Source organism: Mixophyes fleayi, chromosome 10 (genome assembly GCF_038048845.1).
Source record: "Mixophyes fleayi isolate aMixFle1 chromosome 10, aMixFle1.hap1, whole genome shotgun sequence".
NCBI lineage: Eukaryota > Metazoa > Chordata > Amphibia > Anura > Limnodynastidae > Mixophyes > Mixophyes fleayi.
Window position 1 is genome coordinate 54,338,568 of NC_134411.1, and position 23,905 is coordinate 54,362,472.

At 38.3% G+C, this 23,905-nt stretch overlaps 1 protein-coding gene across 16 annotated transcripts in view; it reads left to right on the forward strand.

Moving 5' to 3' along the window:
- NRXN2 (neurexin 2) overlaps positions 1–23,905 on the forward strand; it is a 725,960-nt gene that overhangs the window by 369,898 nt on the left and 332,157 nt on the right. For all 16 annotated transcript variants that reach the window (XM_075188775.1, XM_075188784.1, XM_075188781.1 and 13 more), the window contains one exon: positions 11,125–11,244. In XM_075188775.1, the coding sequence (XP_075044876.1) occupies positions 11,125–11,244 (120 nt within the window). The remainder of the gene's footprint in view (positions 1–11,124; positions 11,245–23,905) is intronic.

Here is a 23,905-nt window from a genome sequence, read left to right on the forward strand (position 1 = left end):
CCCTGTATCCCCACAGAACTAGAGGATAAGGAAGATCAATACTTAAGGGGTCCATTTAGAAGGTTATGTATACATTTGTAAATGTGCCTAATAGTAAGCAGATCTCCTTGTTGGATACAGTTATGCAAACTATAAATATTCACAGAGCGGTTCACCATTACAGCAGGTGATTTCAACATATGCCTTCATTTGCTGTTGAGTTTTTCTGTTGAAAATATTCCCCTATCCAACAGAGTTGTGAGACAAGTCTGTGTAAGAAACTTACATGGTCTACGCTCCTGCTCCCATACCTACAGCCATGCGAGTGCTTCCGGGCATATGGCTCTCCCTGCTCTTGTGGTCATGTGACCACCAGTAGGGAATATGAACTACCCCTTCCTATATAAAACTCACTCTGACACTTGCATAGTGTCAGAGCAACAAGTTTCCCCATCGTCTGACTCCAGTGTCCCTACCCATTTGTGCCTAGTCTCTCTGTGTTTTCTCCTGTGTTCTGAACCAGCCAGGTTTGACCTTGCCTTCGGATTCTCCCTGTGTACTGTCTTACCTGATATGTGTACCAGACCTCGGCTTACCTCCTGACCTTGCCCCTGGATTCTCCTTGTGTACTGCACCTCCTAGATACGTGTACCAGACCTTGGCTGATTTTGGATTTTGGCTGATCTTTCCTGTACTTCTTACAGCTACGAGCCCTACTGATCACTGGCTGCCAGCAGTTGCTCCTTCCTGAATATATATAGTGTCTAAAATCTCACCAGCACTCTATAACCAAATGCAGCTTAACTTCACTATATACAACCATACACTAATTGTGAATAAACAGTGAGAAAGTAATAAAAGTGATACAAGCGCTTCTTTTGGCTCCCACCCTAATCCAAACATGATATATTCAAATACCAATAGATACATATTTCATATTTCTTACTTTCTTGATGTGTCAAATTGCTTCTTATTTCCATGTTTCATGAAGATATCCAACAAAAACATTTAAAAAATAAAATAAAACATTCCAATAGTGTAATACCATCAACACCAAATAATATATCTATTAGGATTATATAGATAAAACATCAAATAAGTTCATCAATAAAGATATTCCAATCTGTGTTCTAACAAATGAAAAGGTGACTTCCCCCTAGTGGTATCAAACTCATCAGAGTTAGAACTTATTTGAGCCTTAATCATAGATCTTGAGTCCTTTTGTTGTAAAGACCTCTCAAAGGGTATACAGCACTTTCTCCCATTGATCGTCCATATTCATAGGAAATAAATGAAAAAAAGAGATCTAGTGCAATATTGTCTCATATAAAAATATATTTAATACAAATAAGTATTGGGTGTGGGAAAACTCATGCCAGAAGGATACAGATGATCAAGCAGCACATAAAGATCTTAAATTTTCCCAGGAATAATAATGCTGGGTGATTCAGCTGAATCCAAGATGTTAATAGGTTAGAGTAGTCTCACTCCTCTCATGAGAGGTCCCCAGAAGCGCATGTATCACTTTTATTATTTGCTCCCTCCATCCTGTCTTTCACTCCAGTGGGCTCAACCAAGGGCCACGACCTGCGGGCTCCCGGCCGCTAAGTCCATCCAGCCTTCTTGGTGAAGACCAGGGAGTCTGTTAGACTCCACGCCTTGCTAAGCCAGTACCAACACTGACTGGGAGAACATATCCTCAAGCTTAACAGTCTGGAGGTCTACTGAAGGTTTGCCTGGTAAATTGCTGCTGTATAGCTCAACCCAGGGACAAGAATTATGTTTATTTCTCACATGCAATTTTGTCTACTGTAAGTGGATCACTACTAGCTGGTTGGTATTGTATCAGCACAGATCTACTCTAATAATTTAGCCCACTACTCTCTAGTTTCTTTTGAGATTTCCCTGCCTACCTCCTCATCTCGATTTTGAACCTAAAGGCTTAATGAATACTTGTTAAAAGTCCAAGTGGCTCAAAGGGTGTAAAAAAGATGATTCAATTGTATTTTCAAACTATTTTCAAATTATAAGAGGTAGGCTCCCTGACTTCTGTTTTGGAGGCTCACAAATCCTAACCTCCTGACTCCAGACTCTAGAGAAGTGATGGGCATCAGGAGTACCTTCATTTGAGGCCTTCCAGCTTTATGCCTATGCTCCGAGTAATTACTGGTCATTAGATTAACAAGGATGAACTGGTACTCCCATTGGATGGGGATGAAGGAATTTGGGGGCACCTGTTGTGTTATGTGGGAAAATTTGAAGGAAGATTGGAGTACATGTGGGGTTTGAGTGCCATTTTGGAACAAGTGACTGGCTGATATGGGAATGCAGAAGTTTTTTTTGTTATTGAAAATAAGAGTAATGTTGCTGTTGAACTGTATAAGGTTGCCTTTCATTGATCTAAATAGCAATATTGCAGTGTGTGCATTAGAATTAGAGATTAAAGATCTTGTCTGGTAACTCTCCAGGCCCTGAAGGGTTAATACCTAAATATCTGAATACCTAAATCAGCTTAAGAAAACGATCTATATATCCTTCAGTAATACGCTCAGCAGTGTCCACTGAGTATCTCTAATGGGTAAACAACAAGTCACCAGACAAAGTTTTGAGTCAGGGTCAAATTGGAGTTTTATTGTAAGGATCCACAGCATACACAGCAATACAAATGAACAGCAAAACCAAAGCAATGCAGATACTTCAGTATATATAGGCTGCTTCAGTGGAGAGGAGTGAGACTTCCATCCTCCACAGACCCTCCCGCTAAGCCTAGACTGTATTTGAGTCCTTAAATAGGTCCAAACTCCTCCCCTTTGAGGAATGGGTGGAAGTCGTCTTCACTTCCAGGAAGTTAACCGTTTTCTCAGATGTAGCAGTTTCTCACCTTGACACAGCATTCTCTTCCGCTTCTGTATACAGATCCTGAGAAAGCATTTAGCAGAGTAGATAGGGACTTCCAGTTTGTCTTTCTCAAGGGGTTGAAACTGATCCCGAATCCCGATATGACATTTTTTTTTACTCATGTCCCTCAGCAAGGGTGCAAGTGATTGTTCAGCTACCATCCCTTCCTGTGAAAACATTGGATGTCCGAGCTTTTAATAAACTTAAACATAATTGAAGATTAGATATCCTGATAATAAACATATTTCTTGAAACAAATAACGCAATCAAAATTCAAGTTCTCCCCTATTTACCCTTTGATCCCCCTGTTTTATGACCCCCCCCCTTGTCTGTTAACCTGCTCCAATAAAATCCTTCCACCCTGCAACACTCCCACCAAATGGTTCTGTCTTTGTCCCAAGAAATTTACCTGTGGATATTTTAGTTGATTTGCATTGCTTTTCTTTTGCAATTTGCTAATAAAGCAGAATACATACAAAATTAAATATGTAAGCAGAATTTCCTTAATATTCTCCAGTCATGCTTTGAGTGTGATATAGTATATATTATTTATAAGGTATGATTGCATTTGTAAATCTGACAAAATGATCTAAGCAGGGACAACTGCAGTAGGGGCACATGCATTAAGATAGTTTTTAAACAACATAATTTGTATTAAACAGTGAAAACACTGCAGGCAATGAACAATTAGAAACTGAAGCTTGAAGCAAAGACAAGCACTACACAAAGGAAGAGCTCAGGAAGTGAAAGAACGTAAGTCAGTTAAGAAAGAGTGTATGGAAGACCATCCTCAGGTATAAGACCTGAAAATTAACTGCCATGACAAATGAAAAGGTTATGAGTCAGGAAACAGAGATTGCATTCATGGGAGTTATTTTCTTTATAGATTAAAATTAATAGTCTTCATAGATCTATGTTAATTTTTTTTTCAGTTTATTAAACTCAGCAATTTTGGTGTTTCTTCCTATTTGTGGCAAGCACATATCCTACGACTGAGTATACTGGATGTGTACTGTGTCCAATCTACCATCAGACCAGAGTTGTGAGATACTTTCTTTTCCAGCAGTTATGAACCAGACGCAGGTTTACTTTATATTTTGAAAACAAAAGAAAATATGGATTATATTTTAAATGTGCACCTTCCATTTTTTTTCCTGATAACATCCTGCACACCTTAATGTTAGTGAGCAGCTACCAACAACACTGATTCTTTGCTTCTGCCCTTCATAAGTACAACTTAATGTTGCAATCTCCTCAACGTAATTCATTCCGGTTACCTGTACGAAGACACACTGAGGCTAATGCCGAGTTGGTCTTATATGTGTCCAAAAAAAAGCTAAAAATACTGTATTTATGCTCATATCACCATTAGACGTGAGCTAAATAAAAAAAAATCCTCTGTACAACAGCAGTAATAATCTACCCTCCAATGTACCAAAGAAATTAGTGTAAATGTAATGTTAAAAAAAATACACTCACAAAATCATATCACATAGACACAAGCAATGAAGAAAGTACTGTCAGCTTCAGAGGTGAGTCCGCAATTAGCCAATCATAAGCAGCTAGCTAGTGCTGGAAACCTTCATCATCATAAGTGTGCATTTCCACTGGCCCTCAGGCACCTCCAAGTGATACGGCTACTGGCAGGAGTATCTGCGTCTCTGTGCAGTTCTGCCTTAGTCGCAATAATGTGAACATGTCCTTTCTATACTCAGACTAGAGGGCATGCTTGGCCAGATTGGGACTGTGGCTACATTTGTCACAACTTTTGCTTTACCCTCCATTGTTTGCAGTTTTGATGCCAGTATCAATGTATGCTGCAACCAACTTGTTTTCCTTTGCCTGTTGCCATATTACACATGGATAATACACGACTAAGCATTTTCTTAATTATATCGTTTTCTTTGCTCTCACCATAGAAGAAACCACACCATCCACTTTGAGAGGTCATAGACGTAATTTATAAAGCACAACTGTAATGGCTGAGCACCTATCTGCATGGCAAGAAATACCCCTCAGAATGTGCCTTTTCCACCCTTTCAGTTAGTTTAAATAATCACCTTCTGGAAAGTGAAAACTCCTTTCTATACTGCTCCACTAATGTAGGCACTCTTTTGCACCTTTGGTTATGCCTCACTGATAATGCCTTTACTTTGTCCAACTTCTCCCCTCTACCTGTGCAAACTGCTGCTCCTGGCAAATGTACCCATTCTGCACTGCAAAGCAATGCAGCCTGGCAGAAGTTGAGGCTCATTTTGCACATATACAGTCATGGCCAAAAGTTTTGAGAATGACACAATTATTGGTTTTCACAAAGTTTGTTGCTTCAGTGTTTTTAGACCTTTTTGTCAGATGTTGCTATGGTATACTGAAGTAAAATTACAAGCATTTCATAAGTGTCAAAGGTTTTTATTGTCAATTACATTAAGTTTATGCAAAGAGCCAATATTTGCAGTGTTGACCCTTCTTTTAAAGATCTCTGCAATTTGCCCTGGCATGCTGTCAATCAACTTCTGGGTCACATACTTAAAGATGGCCACCCATTTTTGTCTAATCAATGCTTGGACATTGTCAGAATTTGTGGGTTATTGTTTGTCCCCCCCGTCTCTTGAGGATTAACCACAAGTTCTCAATGGAATTGAGGTCTGGGGAGTTTCCTGGACATGGACCCAAAATTTTGATGTTTTGACCCCCAAGCTACTTAGTTATCACTTTTGCCTTATGGCAAGGTCCTCCATCATGCTGGAAAGGCATTGTTCATTACCAAACTGTTCTTGGATGGATAGGAGACGTTGCTCTTGAAGGATGTTTTTGTACCATTCTTTATTCATGCCTGTGTTCTTAGGCAAAATGGTGAGTGAGTCCACTCCCTTAGCTGAGAAGCAACCCCACACATGAATGGTCTCAGGATGCTTTACTGTTGACATGCCACAGGACTGATGGTAGCGTTCACCTTTTCCGGACAAGTGTTTTTCCAGATACCCCAAACAATCTGAAAGGGGATTAATGAGAGAAAATGACTTTATTCCAGTCCTCAGCAGTCCAATCCCTGTACCTTTTGCAAACTATCAGTCTGTCCCTGATGTTTTACTAGAGAGAAGTGGTTTCTTTGCTGGCCTTCTTAACACCAGGCTATCCTCCAAAAGTCTTCACCTCATGGTGCGTGCAGATGCACTCACACCTGCCTGCTGCCATTCCCGAGCAAGCTCTGCACTGGTGGTGCCCCAATCCCGCAGCTGAATCAACTTTAGGAGATTGTCCTGGCGCTTGCTGTAACGTTCTCGGGTGCCCTGAAGCCCTCTTCACAACTATTGAAACTCTCTCCTTGAAGTTCTTGATGATCTGATAAATGGTTGATTTAGGTGCAATCTTACTAGCAGCAATATCCTTGCCTGTGAAGCCATTTTTGTGAAAAGTAATGATGACTGCACGTGTCTCCTTGCAGGTAACCATGGTTAACAGAGGAAGAACAATGATTTCAAGCACCACCCTCCTTTTAAAGCTTCCAGTCTGTTATTCTAACTCAATCAGTATGACAGAGTGATCTCCAGCTTTATATTTGTCAACACTTTCACCTATGTTAACAAGAGAATCACTGATCTGATGTCAGCTGGCAGTTTTGTGGCAGGGCTAAAATAGAGTGTAAATGTTGTTTTTGGAATAAAGTTCATTGTCATGGCAAAGACGGACTTTGAAATTAATTTCAATTCATCTGATTACTTTTCATGACATTCTGGAGTGTATGCAAATTGCCATCATAAAAACTGAGGCAGAAGACTTTGTGAAAAATAATATTTGTGTCATTCTCAAAACTTTTGGCCATGTCTGTAGGTGAATGATGGATGCACAGCCGTAGAGTGCCTGTTTTGTACTTTAGAAATGACCTCTTATCATAACAGCTCCATATGACATGAGGCTGAGAATCCAAAAGTGATTTAAGTCAGTATAATACTTGTATTACTATTACATATTTGAATGCATTGTAATATAAGTGGTTTCATATTTTGTGAAGTCTTTATCTCAAACTGCTGTTATGTAACTACTTATTTGATCACTTTATTAATTCTCTTTAGGCCATTAAAAAAACCTAACCCTTTTAAAAGCATTGACAAATCCTTGTACTTTATAGAGGGCAGTAACAAGAAATTGTAGTGCCCTGGGCGATAGAGATCACTGGCGCCCCCCCATATTGATGGAAGTGATTGTAGGTACTTATGGGAGTGCTGTCAACCTACTGTGATGTCACGTCTAGCCAATCATGTGGAAGAACTGCTGACCTGGGATTTTTTATGCACAACAGTCTCTAGAGATTGCAGAGAATGGTGTGCAAAATAAAAAAAAACATCCAGCGAGTGCCAGCTCTGTGGGCAAAAACACCTTGTTAGAGAGGTCAAAGGAGAATTGCCAGACTGGCTCAAGCTGACAGGAAAGCAACAGTAACTCAAATAACCCTGTGTTACAACAGTGGTATGTAGAAGAGCATCTCTGAATGCACAGCACATTGAAACTTGAAGTGAATGGGAAACAGCAACAGAAGACCACATCAGGTTTCACTTGTGCATCCCACCTGACTGGCCCAGTCTTCATGGTTTCTCTTACGAGAGAGGAAACTACGAAACTTGTAAGGATTGCTAGACATTCTGACAGTTACAGCTGTGAGCAATACTTAAACTGCAATACTTCACTTATCTCCACTGACTCCTGTATGGCAGTACCATCCATGCACAAATTCGACCTTCTGTAGCGACACTTTTTTCTAACTTTCTCCTCATTTCCATATGTGTCGGAAGTGAAAGAAAATAAAACACCTATGGAGTTTGTTGTACTATGTGTGTATGGTGTCACCAAACAGTTCATACAAGGGCCACAATGAAGTACCGTGCCCCATGGCACCTCCTCCACACATGGGGAAATCTCAGGGTAACGGCACTGTCTTGTGCCCATGGCAGTAAATGTTGTGTCTCCTCAGAAATCAAGCGCTCAACCTTCGTTTGCTCTTTTGACTATCTTGCTCACAAAGCCCCCATTTAGGTTATATTTGCTTCTACATACCTGCCAACAGTCCTGATTTTTATGGAAGTGCATGCTTACTGGTAAAGAGTTTATCTTTGCCACAAATATCCATTATTTGGGAGGATTTGGGCATTGGCAAGGAGAGACAGTGCATGGCCTAATTTTTCCTGGTTTTCCACTTAAGAATGTTTTCAGATATTAAGAAAATGTGCATACCTAGTTCATACTTGCCAACTCTCCCGGAATGTTCGGGAGACTCCCGCATTTTGCGACAGTCTCCCGGACTTCCGGGCAAGTGTGGCAATCTCCCGCATCTGGATAATTCTGCCCACTTCCTAGTGAAGTGGGCAGAATTAAATCCCAAACGCCGCGATTCCCGGTGAATGACGCGCATTTTGGAGCCCCGCCCCCGTTACACCCACCTCCTCCGCAGGCTCCCGGATTTGAAGAACAGAAGGTTGGTAAGTACACCTACATACCAATGTGACTCACCAATTGCCCATGAAAATTATCTGCAAAGCAAAAATGTTTGTCCACATAGAATCAATTCTGACATTTTAACCACGTGCAAAGTGCAAAAGCTGCAATACAAGACAATTGGACAAACTTGACTTTTGTTCTGCATATGCCAGTCATAAATGACTTCAAACAATAAAAATAAAGCTTTCCTGGAAACAACACCTGTCATTATTTATAGGTATTGTTTGAAGTATGGGTGAAATAGAAATTATTATTTGTTATAATAGGATCACTGTGGATACTTTAAAATAAAATGTAAAAAATACTTGAATAATTAAATGTTGTTGAATACCTGTTAAAATGAATAGTGCAAAAATGTAGCACTGATTATGCATTGCGTTCCTGTGAAAGTCGTAAATTAAGGATATATGTTAGATTGCTTTTTTTCAGAGCTTCAGACAAACTGATTTTAATATATATTGTTCTGGCTGTGAATATTAGTAGTTCCTTTTGCTCAATTTCTTTCACAATTGGTTTTGCATTGCACAATCAATTCTTCATTTATTCTAAATAAATAAATTATAGTATAATCCACAGCTTAGTTATTTAAGTAGTGTTACAATAACATGTATGGTATATGACGTGTTATATACTGACTGAATTTACACTAGAGCACAAAACATTGATCTTCCATTGAATAGACATTGACAAAACAAAACCCACCTGGGCATGCATTGATATGGGGTTGAAAGGCTTAATCAAAACAAAACCACCTGGTCTGTCCAGAAATAACTAAAATCCATAATAATGTAACACACTTAAGCTGGGTACACACTACAGTGTTTTTAGCCAACTATTGAGCGAATCACCAGATAAACGACCGTTCAGCCCGATATCGCATTAGTATGTACAATCAGGCAATGAATGACAGTCATTCCAAAGCATCATCGTTTGCTTTGATTGTTCAGCCGAACTATAAATCTGATTCCGCTACATCCTTCCAATTCTGCAGTGTGTATTCACTCATGATCATGCTCTCCATAGACTTTACAGTGTCATGATCTTTTCAGACGATGGTTATAACAGTTGAAGAGCACAGATCTGAGGGTAAATCTTTTAAAACCTGTATAGTGAGTAGACATGCTGATCGAGACTTTTTTCTTTCCAGTAGTTAGTAGTTATCGTTATAGATAACAAATTGGTTGAAAAATTCTGTAGTGTGTACACAGTCTTAGTATTAAACACCCAGTTCTGCCACCACTAAGATTTAGTCCATGAGATGGCACTCTTAGGACATATTCTGTTTCTCCCTGGCTTATCTGAAACTGCAATAACCATCTAACTTAATCAGAGATACTGCAAACCAAACAATTACTTGCATAAATGCAGCATTCATTATAAAAACCAATCTTATCTGACATATGAATTCTTTAAGAACACAAGGGCAGAATGTTATCAAATTGAATTTAATATGACAAAAGTCACAATGCTTATTGAATAAAAATGGTCATTAACAAATTCACTCAAAGATAATGCAAAACAGGTTTGTTAAAACAATGCAAAACAGGTTTGTTAAAATATACAGTAATAACAACAGATAAGCTAGGGCAAGCTAGAATGTATTGCCAATATCGGTAGAAAGAGTGTGTCCTGAGAATTGACAGTTTTTAAAATAATATCATTACTTTTGAACATTTTTCCTAGTCTGTCTCCTCCTTTTTCTCTATGATGTTGCATTTGTGTTTACAAATATTTCTAGTAATCTATAAATAGTATAACTTTTCTATAGCATTGTATAGATTTGATAATAATTTTCTGTATAGAAAACATGATTATATAGGATCTTTGGAAGATATATTATCTCCAAAGTTTTTTTATGGGCCGGTATCAATCATTGGCACATGTGGCTGTTCCACTGGTTACACATGTAAACAGAGGTCTTTTCAAACATGCATTATGGAAGGTAGTGCTTTGAGCTATTATGTTTCCTATATGACTATATAATGCCCTTGAAGTGACCAGAAATGGTCCTTATAGTCAAAGCAATTTCCTGGTCCTTTAGCATCCGGGGACAGTGCAATAGATCTGTGACACCAGGCATCTTTGCATAAACACAAACACTGGGTGACACAAAGCAGCTTCTGAAGCATATATTGACATTTACTTACACACAGTGGTTCGCTGCAAACAATGTTATTAAAACCAATTAATATCTTTAGGAGAGATTGTGATCCCATTAAAATTTATTTTCCCAATTATCCGAATAGGCTATAGTCATGACAGGCATATTAAATCTATATTAAATGTATATAGTGGTTATACTGTTTTCAAAGAATTATACATTAATGGTCTTCATAAAATTAAAATGCAAGTGTTCCTAAGTACTTTAAAACATGGAAACAGTTTAATTACAAATAGTGTGATTAGTAGAATAGCTTTTTGAAGTCTTATTTAGAATAATTGTACACATTTATTTTTTGTAACATCCTCTTTTTAATCATGAATACCATAGATAGTAAAGACAATTTAAGCAGTAGCCTATTAAATGGCAATGTGTGCACTATTATCTGCAAAGTCATAGTTTCTAAATTAATTTTCACCTTCATATAATTTTACTATTTATTGATTATACATATATGACAAATACGTGACTATAAGAACAAGGGGATAGATCCCAAATTTGCTGTAACTGATAAGGGTAGGATAAAATGACATGAATTAACAGTAAGTTGAAAATGCTACAAACACTGTAGTTATTGTTTCCTTTACCACCAGGTCCCAGCACTACATGCTCAGAGGAGTCTTGTGGTAACCTCGGTGTGTGCCTACAACAGTGGGATGGCTTTACATGTGACTGCACCATGACCTCCTATGGAGGACCCGTCTGCAATGATCGTAAGTTTAACATTATTTTCATTTTATATTAAAGTGTCTCTTCATAAAGCCTCTCACTTGTCTTCTTACTAATATCTGATGATCTGTGTTCTATCAGCCCATCTTTTGTCTTATCTAAGGTTTCTATAAACTGCATAGTGTTGATGTCTTTCTTTTCATGCACCCAACCTACTTTGAATGTTCATATATATATTACTTTATTAATATCATAAATAACCACACGGACACAAGATTAAATGTGGCAAAAGGTCTCAGTTTATTTAGATTATATGTGTATATATATATATATATATATATATATATATATATATAAATATATATCCAGGGCGGCAGTGAGAGCAGAGCAGATAGTTAAACAATTTTCAAAAACCAAACATTTGGCACGAATCCTTTATGATTGGCTGGTAGTAAAATCTGGAATGCATCAGAGTGACTATACCCCTTCTGGACTCGACAATGATGTCCCCACACAAAGCAGGTGAAGGGGTCCTCCACACAATAGGACCAAGAGTCGGGTAACTTCGAAAGGGGCAGTGACCCATTACCAATCAGCAGTAGCACCATATGCTTACTAGTTGCTGACTGCAATGCTCTCCTGCCTACTGTGCCTCCTCTGTGAGAAGGAAATACATATGGTTTCGCAGTACATCAATGCAAGACAGTCATTACAGTAGCAGGGAAGGAGGGAGGTATTCGCTGAAGAAAACAAGAGACCCAGCATCCACTGGTAGGAAAATATATAGGGAAGCTTAGGACCATCACTGTGGATCTTATTGTCTGTGTCTGCAGGAGACTTAACTTCAAGGGGGGTATTCAATTGTTAGCGTTAACGCAAAAAAACGAGCGCTCAAAAAATATCAGGGAGCTGCGAACTGAAATTCCGCGAGTAATTACCGTATTAACGCTAAGATTTTTTGAGCGCTCGTTTGAGAGCGTCAACGCAAACAATTGAATACCCCCCATATATATGTGTAAGTGCATGACGTTGACACACACACACACACAAACACACGATTTTGACTTATGCCTCACCTGTTATACTTTATACTTATAACACTAATATAGACATACATACATTACATACATGTTTAAACAATGTTTACAATAAGCAAGCTTACATTAGCAAATATGGAATCTTATGATATTTTGGTCCAAATATAATACATTTTTACAAAGTCTCCGAGATGTATTAATTAATATGCATTTTGCAGATCTATGATATCAAACAGAAAGACTGAAAAACAATTCAATGTGTACAGGTACATTCACTTACATTAATTTGTCGACTATTAGTGCCAAGGTGCATTTAAACACTTAAAACTAACATTGTTGTGTGCAAGGCCTTAATTTTGCGTTTTCTCTAGTAGGGCCCTTCAACACCAAGTCCTAATCATACACTTTGGGGTACATTTTGTGTTTACATATTCAAACTCCAAGTTTATTATATTACAAAGCAAAGTTTCATTTTGGATGTTACTTTATTGTCCATGTGAACCTTTTTGGAAGTGTCCTAACTGACATATGAGGACACACATCAAAAATATGCTAGTTACAGATTTTACAATCATGTAATTTAGCAATCACTATTTTCCTTAAACTGAACTGAATAGTTTGGTATTAAAGAGCAATTGAAACTAACATAACTGTTTATGCTTTAGCAGATATTTTTTCTCTTTTGGCTCCCACTTTTGGAAATATCATCCCACATGTGCCCAAGTGGACGAAACTCTAATTGTTTTTTTTAACAATACCTCTTAAATATCCATTTTATATTGCACATTCACAAAAGTGGTTTTATGTGTTATGTTATAACCATAGCAACCAATCAAATGTCAGTTTTAATAATCACCAGATTGCTATAAGAGCATATCTGACTTGTTGTAATGGGTTAGAACATATCATTGCTCCTTGCTTCATGTGGAAACACCATTCTGTTATATTTTTGGTTATTCTTCCAAGAAACGTCTAGAAAATAATACTTTATATGGTTTACAATTTATATAATTGTTAACATATTGCTTGACAGCGTGATTAAAATAGTCAAATTTACGTTAGTTAATTTTATTTAACTCATGGTCACGTGACTTCAATTGTGTAAACAATATCTATAATGCAATGTTTGGCATTTCACACAAAAACTTGTACCCCTCATAGCTGCAAATTTCCGCATTTCCTATATAGTTGTTGAAGTTGTTGGCAAAAATCTGTTAAAAAGTTAGTAGCAACAACATGGTCAACTTTCAGTGGAAGATAGAAGCATACAGGAATGGAGGGACTATACACTGCAAGCAGCTATCTTTGAATACTGTCAAATGGGGTGTGGAACTTCAGGCTCTCCTCTCAAGAGGAAGTGCCTCTCTATTCCTGACCCTGATAACCAAGGCTAAGGGAAATCTCTTTACCCTGGGATCTCCACCCAGGATTCCCCTTCAGCCCCTATCCTGGAAGAGACGGAATGTAGGAACTGCAGGGAGGAAGGAACCAAGTGGCCACTCAGCCTCTCCTAGATCTTGGGGATTGGAGCCCATATGGGCACCCACCCTCCTTCGTCCTTAAAAAAAAAAAGTGAAAATGACATGCGTGAAGAAAAATTACGTGCTGTATGACCCCAGCCCTTAGTCTGAAAGTATAAAGATTTTCTCACCCAGCTAGAAGGTACAAGTAAAAAAGTGAGACTAGTACACATGCTGTACAAAGATAACTGCTTTCAATGAGAATTTCAGGCACCCCCCTAATCGCTACTCAGGAGGACACCTCTTTCTGGGCTTTCTAGCTACTCTCCTTTTCTCCAGAGAGCCACCTTCCTGAGACTGGGCCCTCCTGATAAGAACTGATACTACACTTGATTTTCAGCCAAAATGCTGAGAACAACCGTTTCAAATGCGTAGAAATTGTCTGTTTTTGTGACTGCTTTTTAACTGCTTTTTCTCCTTTTTTTGTTGTTAAAAGTGCTAATGTTCAAATGAGCCAACAGCACAGTCCTACTCCCTGTTCCATTTGCTTGCTCTAATTTATTACACCCATAGAACCTGCATAATCTCTGTACATAATATCTGAACTAGACATACTTCTTTATGTCTTTTTTACCTTCATATTTGTATACTTTCATACATATGAAATTATTAATATGGATGTCTATCTCTGGCTGCCATATTATAAACATCTACTATATGCAAGTAACTGCACATGCTGTATTTTAAAACGGACAATATCATGAATTTGCTTCATACGTGTACCCTATTTAGGAAAATCATTACCACCACAACTTTTCGCTTGGGGATGTGCAATTACACGTATTTTGAAATTAATGAGAAATGTTTTATTAATTTACTTTAATATGACATATTAAATTGTATAAAATGTCCAATGTCTGACCTGTCTGAGTAACATTTTCTTAGCTCACCTGTTGGCACACAGTATAATATCCCTAACCTTCTTTTGTGTGTAATGACTGTGTCATATCCACATTAAATTTGGTTTTCTTACATTTGGATGGGATGGACATGTCTTTCTTATATTTCAATGATCTCATATGACATGTCCTCTTATACTTACAATTATTATACATTTATAGACTAGTATCGCTATTCTATGCTCACATACTATTACAGCTATTTCACATTTCTATGTCTTTTTGCTTTTTTCTGGCTTATGTTAACATGCTCTGTAATCAATTATCCATTTACACATTTGTTTTTTTAAATGCAGTACATCAGTTTGCACCCACATGAACACATTTTTTTGCCTGCATTTACAAAGTGGTCTCAATTCACTTGCAGGAAGTGGAAGATATGAAATCTTGTTATTGTCTACATTATTTTGCATGCTTACTGAATATAAGTGATTGTATTATTTGAACCAGTTTGAAATTCCTTCAAATTTGGCTGAGGACCTCAAACCTATTCACAGTACAGTCATTATTTTGAGCCAGTTTGATTGTGGTTTGACTCTTGAGGCCAAATTGATGGTTCAAAGATAAAGTTCCCAACTTACAGTCAAAACAAAAGACATTAAAATAATCTACACAATGTTTTCTGCTCGATTTTAAAGGACTATTTTATAATTTTTTAGACATATTTTTTTAAAATTCAAACAGTGAGCAATACTGTGTTTGCATGTGAAGATAAAATTCGAAGTTGAGAATAAAGTATTCGAAGTTGAGAATAGAGCCTAAAGGATATCACAAATGGTGTTTAATTGTAAATGAATCAAATAATTTTTGTTGTATTCCCATTACTCCACCATTAGTAATAATTCAATTTACAAATAATTACTCTTACTTTCTTCCTGGCTATTTTTTGGAAACACTGTTTAAAATAATTGTGTTGTAGGGAATTCAGTCATTGATATTAAATTTATATTATGGAACATAGATACACACTAAAGATGCTTATAGACCAGTGTGTTACAATTGCATTTGGATATGCTAGATATGGGTTGTGTGACCTTAAAATATCTGGCCTCACAAGTGATAAATACACACGTTTGCAAAGGATAATCTTACAATGGTATAATATAGCATGTGAAAGGATGAAGGACGAGGAAATGGTTTCATGTTAAGTTACTTTAGTTCTCTCTCTCTCTCTCTCTCTCTCACTGCCTCTAAAGTTTCCATGGCAACCAGCACTGCAACCCAGTGATATTGGGTTTGAAATATATTTATTTTATGTGGGTCATTTATTAATACACATTTCAATACAAACATTTTTGTAATATTTCATTATTCTGTTTAATTTCCCTGTTGTTTGAATTACATTACCCATAAATTTTCTGTCATTAATATTGTGGGTCATTTACTACTGAGACACAGCTCTATATGGAAACGCATAAAATTGACATTTACAATCAGTCAGTTCGTTAGCATAGAACAAAATATACCAGAATAAAAAGTAAAGTTATCAGTATAGCTAGGTTCCTAAACTAAGTATTTTAATGGATATGTCATCATCATCATCATCATTTATTTATATAGCGCCACTAATTCCGCAGCGCTGTACAGAGAACTCATTCACATCAGTCCCTGCCCCATTGGAGCTTACAGTCTAAATTCCCTAATATAGACACACACTCACACACAGACAGACAGAGAGTGAGACAGACAGAGACTAGGGTCAATTTTTGAGAGCAACAAATTAACCTACCAGTATGTTTTTGGAGTGTGGGAGGTAACTGGCGCACCTGGAGGAAACCCACGCAAACACAGGGAGAACATACAAACTCCTCACAGATAAGGCCATGGTCGGGAATTGAACTCATGGCCCCAGTGCTGTGAGGCAGAAGTGCTAACCACTAGGCCACTGTGCTGCCGATATGTTATAATATACTAGTGCTGATATATGTTATTTTATTAATGTTATGTTAATAATATGTCAGAAATCTATACATCTAATATATGTTATATATACAAAAGCATTCGGACGCTTGACTATTACACCAACAGGATTGTGATGATTTTAAATACATATACTTTAATGTGGAGTTGGTCCCCCTTTTGCAGTGATAACAGCTTCCACTCTTCTTGGAAGGCTTTCCACAAGATGTTGGAGTGTTTCAGTGGGAATTTGTGCCCATTCATTCTGCAGAGCATTTATGAGGTCAGGCACTGATGTTGGATGAGAAGGCCTGGCTCTCAATCTCCATTCTAGTTCTTTCCAAAGGTGTTCGATTTGGTTGAGGTCAGGGCTCTGTGCCGGCCAGTGAAATTGTTCCACAACGAACTCAGCAAAGCATGTCTTTGTAGTCCTGCTTTGTGCACTGGTGCACAGTCATGTTGGAATAGAAAAGGGCCTTTCCCAAACTGTTGCCACAAAGTTGAGAGCATAGCATTGTCCAAAATGACTTGGTATGCTGAAGCATTAAGATTGCTCTTCACTGGAAATAAGGGGCCTAGCCCAAACTCTGAAAAACAGCCCCATACCATTATCCCTCCTCCACCAAACTTCACAGTTGGCATAATGTAGTCAGGCAGGTAACCTTCTCATGGCATCCACCAAACCCTGACTTGGCCATCTGACTGCTAAACAGAGAAGTGTGATTTGTCACTCCATTGAACACGTTTCCATTGCACCACAGTCCAATGTCAGTGTGCTTTACACCACTCCATCCGACGCTTGGCATTAGTCTTGGTGATGTGAGGCTTGCATGTAGCTGCTCGGCCATGGAAACCCATTCCATTAGGCTCCTGCTGCACAATTTTTGTGCTTACATTAAGGCCACTGGAAGTTCACAACTCTTCAGCTATGGAATTAGCAGAGCAATGTCAACTTTTACGCACCATGCGCCTTAGCAGTCGTTGACCCTGCTCTGTGATTTTACATGGTCTTCAGCTTTCTGGCTGAGTTGCTGTTGTTCCTAAACGCTTCCACTTTCAAATAGTATCACTTTCAGTGGACCGTGGAATATCTGGCAAGGATCGTATTTTATGAACCATCTTATTGCAATGGTTGCATCCTATCACAGTACCATGGTTGAAGTCACTGACCTCTTCAGAACAACCCACCTTTTATCACAAATGTTTGCAAATGGAGACTTCATGGCTAGGTGCTTAATTTTATGCACCTCTGGCAACGGGTCTGATTTAAACACCTAATTTAATTCAATAATATACTTTGTCCATATAGTGTATATCAATATGTTTCAAGCTGCTTTAATTCCTATCTTTCTTGTCTTTATCATGCTATATCATACAAGGTAATGACAACTATAGCACAATATATCATGCGCAGTAGCAGTAGCACTATGCAGTTTTCTATAAACTCAGAAATTGAGACTTATATCTTCATTGTACAATCACATTCTCAGCTGCATTATTCAATTTTGTTCGTAAGAATTTTTTATTGAAAGCATCAAATACATGCAAACAAATCACAATTTATGTCCTATGTAGAAAGACACTAGAAATGTAAAGCAGAAAAAAAACAATTGTTTGATGTAAACAGTGGAAATCCAATAAAGGACATTCATGCCTGGTTTTTAAATTGGGGAGGGGCGGATAATTGAATGTATTGTATTATTGTTCTGTCCAAAAATTGGCCACTTTTATGCATTGGCTGACACCAGCTTGAGTTAGGCTATGTCATACTGTGTTATTTGTGATTCTTTGCACATGTTGTATGTTTTATTCCAAAAATCTAAACAGCATAGCTCTTGATTATAGGGGCTCCAAATGTATGCAAATCCATTCATGCTTACTTGGGAAGTGATAAATGCATCGCCTTTGTACAATGTAGTCTATGGTTTCTTTGCATTATGTCAAATATCAAAAAAATATGAAAAAAAGATTCACAGAATCCCCATGCCATATTACTAAACCATACTGAAGTAGCTGTACTGCCAAATTTACTTAATTCCAGACAACCTCTACCATCAATCCAAATAGACTGAAATTACACTGCCTTTGTGTGGAATATGAAATGCACCAGATATGGTGCTGTTTTATTTATTGGCATCATACTTGAATATAATGTGTAATAAGGATCAATACATTTCTTGATGTAATATGAATTGTGCGGATAAGACTAAATTATCCATAAATGTTAAGTAACATATTGATCATACAGAGTTTGGGTACTTCTTTTGAGGTATGTACCTAGGTGCTATGTCCTGAGATCTAATGCACTCATGCAAATGTATGTGGCTGTTAATTTATGCAGCTCTCAAAAGTGATTGGCTAATTTCTAAGCATTATTCTACTAGTAATGCCTGAAAGTCTTGGTAAACACCCAGTTCATAGATGCTTCATATGTTGATAATGAAGACTACTATTATGGAGGGATAGAATTTCCCAGGGCCACGTGCAGGGCACCCTCCTCATGGGGTGGGGGACACTGAAAGTTACCGGCTGGCCAACATCCTTTCTCAATTTCTGCCTCTCTTCTTGTTGGGCCTGGCAGGCCAGAGGCAGCATAGCTGTGGCACACAGAGTCAGTTGTGTTCCTGTAAGACAGAGGACTGAGCTGCCGCAACTGGGATCCTGTGCTGCCTGCCAAGAATGAGGAGTCTGCCGGCAAGTCTAACACAGCCTATAACAGTGATGTTAAAGAACAGCGTATTAATGTCTAAAATTGCTCAGGGCACTTTTGACCAGTAGTGCATTGTTCTTTGGGGCTTACTGAAGTAATACATTTCCTACATATAATATATGTGATGGGAAATAATATATTTTTACTAATACTAAAATATGTAAGTAGCTTGTAATGTCTCATAAACATCATTCTACGCTGCACATCAGTGGCCATGAGCATGAGCTCAGGCAGCCCAAAAACACAATCACATGAAGTCACAAAGAGAAAAGACCAAATTTATGCTGTGTTACACTTTTGTTTCATTAATGAAGCAAACTAGCCTTGGCAACTCATTATGACTCAAATTTCTGGTGAATGATAGCCCCCCTTCCCCCCTCATAGCTATACTGAAAGATGCAAGTTCTCGAAAACTCTTTTTTAGGTACTGTACATTCCTTACTGCAGTTATACCACAATACAAAACCACATATACTAAAAGGGCTTCACTAATTAATTTTTAAACATGTGTGGATCAATAATGCCCTCACTAATGTCCTTCAGAATGGCTGAGGTCCAGTATGATTGTTGTTTTCCTTTTTATCCCCACTACATCTCCTCCCTTTTATCTTTGTATTCCCCTTCTTCCTCCAAGAGCTAGATACCCTTTAAGTATTTTGTATAACAGAGTTCTATATATTTCTTATTAGCCTTATATGTCATTGAGCTACTCCTCATAACCCTGCACAGCACTCATATTATCGAATAACTTATTTGTCTTGCATGCTAATCATTCGGATCATAATGCATACTGAGATTGCTAATTTGGTCTAGTTCCGTTATTTTACATCACTGAGGTTTGATGAATCGTCATCTGACCTTTATTACACCACTGACTGACACATGTGTTATCGTTATTTTAGATCTACCCCTTAGTAATCTAATTATTTGATTGTCATCCTTTTTAACCCATTTATATAATTTTATTTGCACACAGTTGTTCTACAAAAACTTAATTACTACTGAATTGAAAAACCTACCTTAGCATTTTTCTCTTGAGAAGTGAGACTAATATTGTGATAGGATGGACCGCCTATGCCACCCTGTCTGTTGCTGCTGGGAACCGGCTGGGCTAACTTTGCCACCATTCCCTTTTGTTATCCCAAGTGCGCCCTATTTCCGCAGTAGGAGGGGCTTACAATGCTGTAACTACTGGACTCCTTAACCGGCATCCAGTACCGGGTTTCTTCTGGGTAACTGTTACTGCTGGTATACCCCCTTGCTGGTGTACCTGGGCTGTTACTCCTGACCTCTTACAATGGATCAGGGTTGCTGTGGATGGATCCCCCTGGCCTATCACACTGAACAGAGTTGCAGGGTAGCAGGCAGAGCTGTGGTACCGGAAAAGCTGGGTCCAAACCTCAGAAACAGCCTGGAATGGATTAGATTTTGGGTCTAATCTGTGGGTCACAGGATTTTCAGCATGGAAGATATTTTCAAGCAGGTCTTTGAAGCAAGTGATGTTTATTTGCTCTTCACTGGTTGACGGTAGTGGTGGGAATCAAAAAAATTAACAGCCATTTCTCTGCCTTAATGACCGTTTTAAGTATACAAAAAGATATCAATATCAATAGAGGCAGCACGGTGGCTAAGTGGTTAGCACATCTGCCTCACAGCACTGGGGTCATGAGTTCAATTCCCAACCATGGCCTTATCTGTGTGGAGTTTGCATGTTCTCCCTGTGTTTGCGTGGGTTTCCTCCGGGTGCTCCGGTTTCCTCCCACACTCCAAAAACATACTAGTAGGTTAATTGGCTGCTATCAAAATTGACCCTAGTCTCTCTCTCTCTCTCTCTCTCTGTGTATATGTTAGGGAATTTAGACTGTAAGCTCCAATGGGGCAGGGAGTGATGTGAGTGAGTTTCTTTGTACAGCGCTGTGGAATCAGTGGTGCTATATAAATAAATGGTGATGATGATGATGATGATATCAAGAGGCAGTTATCTAGTCAAACCCAGGTGTGCATGTGGGAATAAAATATTTCTTATTTTATGCTGCTCATATTGAGATATTAATAGTAATGAGTCATGTTATGCCACAGTAATATGCCCACAGTTCACATTAGGCCACAGTAAAATGCCCCCAGTTCACATTAGGCCACAGTAAAATACCCACAGTTCACATTAGGCCACAGAAAAATGCCCCCAGTTCACATTAGGCCACAGAAAAATTACCCCATGTCACATTGGGCCAGAGTAAAATGCCCCCAGTTCACATTAGGCCACAGTAAAATGCCCCAAGTTCACATTAGGCCACAGTAAAATAACCACAGTTCACATTAGGCCACCGAAAAATGCTCCCAGTTCACATTAGGCCACAGTAAAATGCTCCCAGTTCACATTAGGCCACAGAAAAATGCCCCCAGTTCACATTAGGCCACAGTAAAATGCCCCAAGTTCACATTAGGCCACAGTAAAATGCCTCCAGTTCACATTAGGCCACAGTAAAATGCCTCCAGTTCACATTAGGCCACAGTAAAATAACCACAGTTCACATTAGGCCACCGAAAAATGCTCCCAGTTCACATTAGGCCACAGAAAAATGCCCCCAGTTCACATTAGGCCACAGAAAAATTACCCCATGTCACATAAGGCCAGAGTAAAATGCCCCCAGTTCACACTAGGCCACAGTAAAATGCCCCCAGTTGACATTAGTCCACAGTAAAATGCCCCCAGTTCACATTAGGCCACAGAAGAATGCCCCCAGTTCACATTAGGCCACAGTAAAATGCCCCAAGTTCACATTAGGCCACAGTAAAATGCCCCAGTTCACATTAGGCAACAGTAAAATGCCCACAGTTCCCATTAGGCCACAGTAAAATGCCCCCAGTTCACATTAGGCCGCAGTAAAATGCTCCCAGTTCACATTAGGCCAAAGAAAAATGCTCCCAGTTCACATTAGGCAACAGTAAAATGCCCCTAGTTCATATCAGGCCATAGTAAAATGCCCTCAGTTCATATTAGGATTGAATGGCTGCATTTTCAAGAATACTAGTTCCTTTGCTCTTCTTTCACACTTTGCTATGCTGCCTTCCTTTGGTCCCCCTTACTCCGTTCCTTCACTTACCTTTTTTATTGGCTTCTTTCTTCTCTTTTCTTTTTTCTCTTCTCGTCTCTTCTTGTCTGGTCTTCTGTCTTCTGTCCTCTTTTTGCCACCGCCAACTCCTCTCTGCGCCGCTCCTCGCGGAATGTCGGGCACGACGTGATGACGTCACGCCCGACATTTAGTGTGGAGAGAGCAGGGAGGAGGAGGTGCTTACGCCACGGAGAGGTGAGGGTTTTTTTTGTTGTTGTTTTTTTCAAGGAGTCTGCCTGCTTCCCCCACCAACACAATGGCCTGTAGTCACCGGTTCGTCGAACCGAGCCTAAAATTAGGTATCGGTTCTGGCGAACTGGCTGATTTCCACCACTGGTTAAAGGTACCAGTGATCAGGTCAAATGAAACAAGAAGAACAATTTTTCAATACAAGCCAGTGCTTTTTATACAGTTTGGACACAACCTCAATGGGTAAGCCAGCCCCCTTGAAGTTTGAGCTATTTTTAGAATCAAGATGTCATGTGTTGACACAAACATGGATTTACATGCATTGCAAAGCTAACAATATGTAGGCTTATCTGTGATATCTTAAAAACCTTGCTGTGATTTCCTGCATCTCATTTCAGAGCCAGGAAGTCTACTAGCGAGTCAAAATGTCTAATTAACATAAATTTAGCATGAGTCCTTTCTTTCAACAGTTGAAGAATACACATTTCAAAAGAAAGGTACAAACCCCAAACAAGTCATTTCCACCCATCGCGATATACAACAGACTTTCTAAACAAAGACTCATTGTATCAAATATATACATCAGAAATAAGACATTTCCTTTAGAAAGGTTAAAACAGAAAAAACAAATTTTCTACCTTGATCTCAGAAATAACGATTTCCTATATGAAAATATTCACAATATCAAATATAACTGCATTGGCAATTATATAAATATGCGCCCTGCGCTATTTACTTTAAATAAATTTATACCATAAGTTATTTATAAGTGATCAAGTCACAAGTATTCTTTTACGTTCTTTTTTAATGCACTAGAGAAGGTATGCGTGAAGCTTTTATTTTGCTTTCCGAAATTTGAAAACCCTCTTTAGAAATCTTGAGTTTGTTCCTGACTAGTATGGATAAAGTACCTGATAATCCAAATAACTAATTAGCAACCAGGAATTATTATTAATGTGATATATCATATAAGCACCTGCATTACTTTGATAAAATGCATTTATCTGAATCACAAAAAAGGTGACCTACTTATATAAAAGGAGAATGTCCTCACTGTTCATTGTGAGCTACCAATAATGAAATCTAATTCATAAATTAATTTAGCAAGTATGTGTGAAAAATATGTACAAGATAGAGATGCTCACTGACCCCCGTGTTTTGGTTTTGGTTTTAGCTCTGGATTAGTTTTGGGTTTTGATTTTGTTTAGCTATTTTTTATTAAATTTCATTTTTTGGGGTAAAATCACATAATTTCGTTATTATTTTGCACCTACATTATTATTAACCTCACTATCACTAATTTCCATTGATTTTCATTCAATTTTAGGAGAGGTAGCA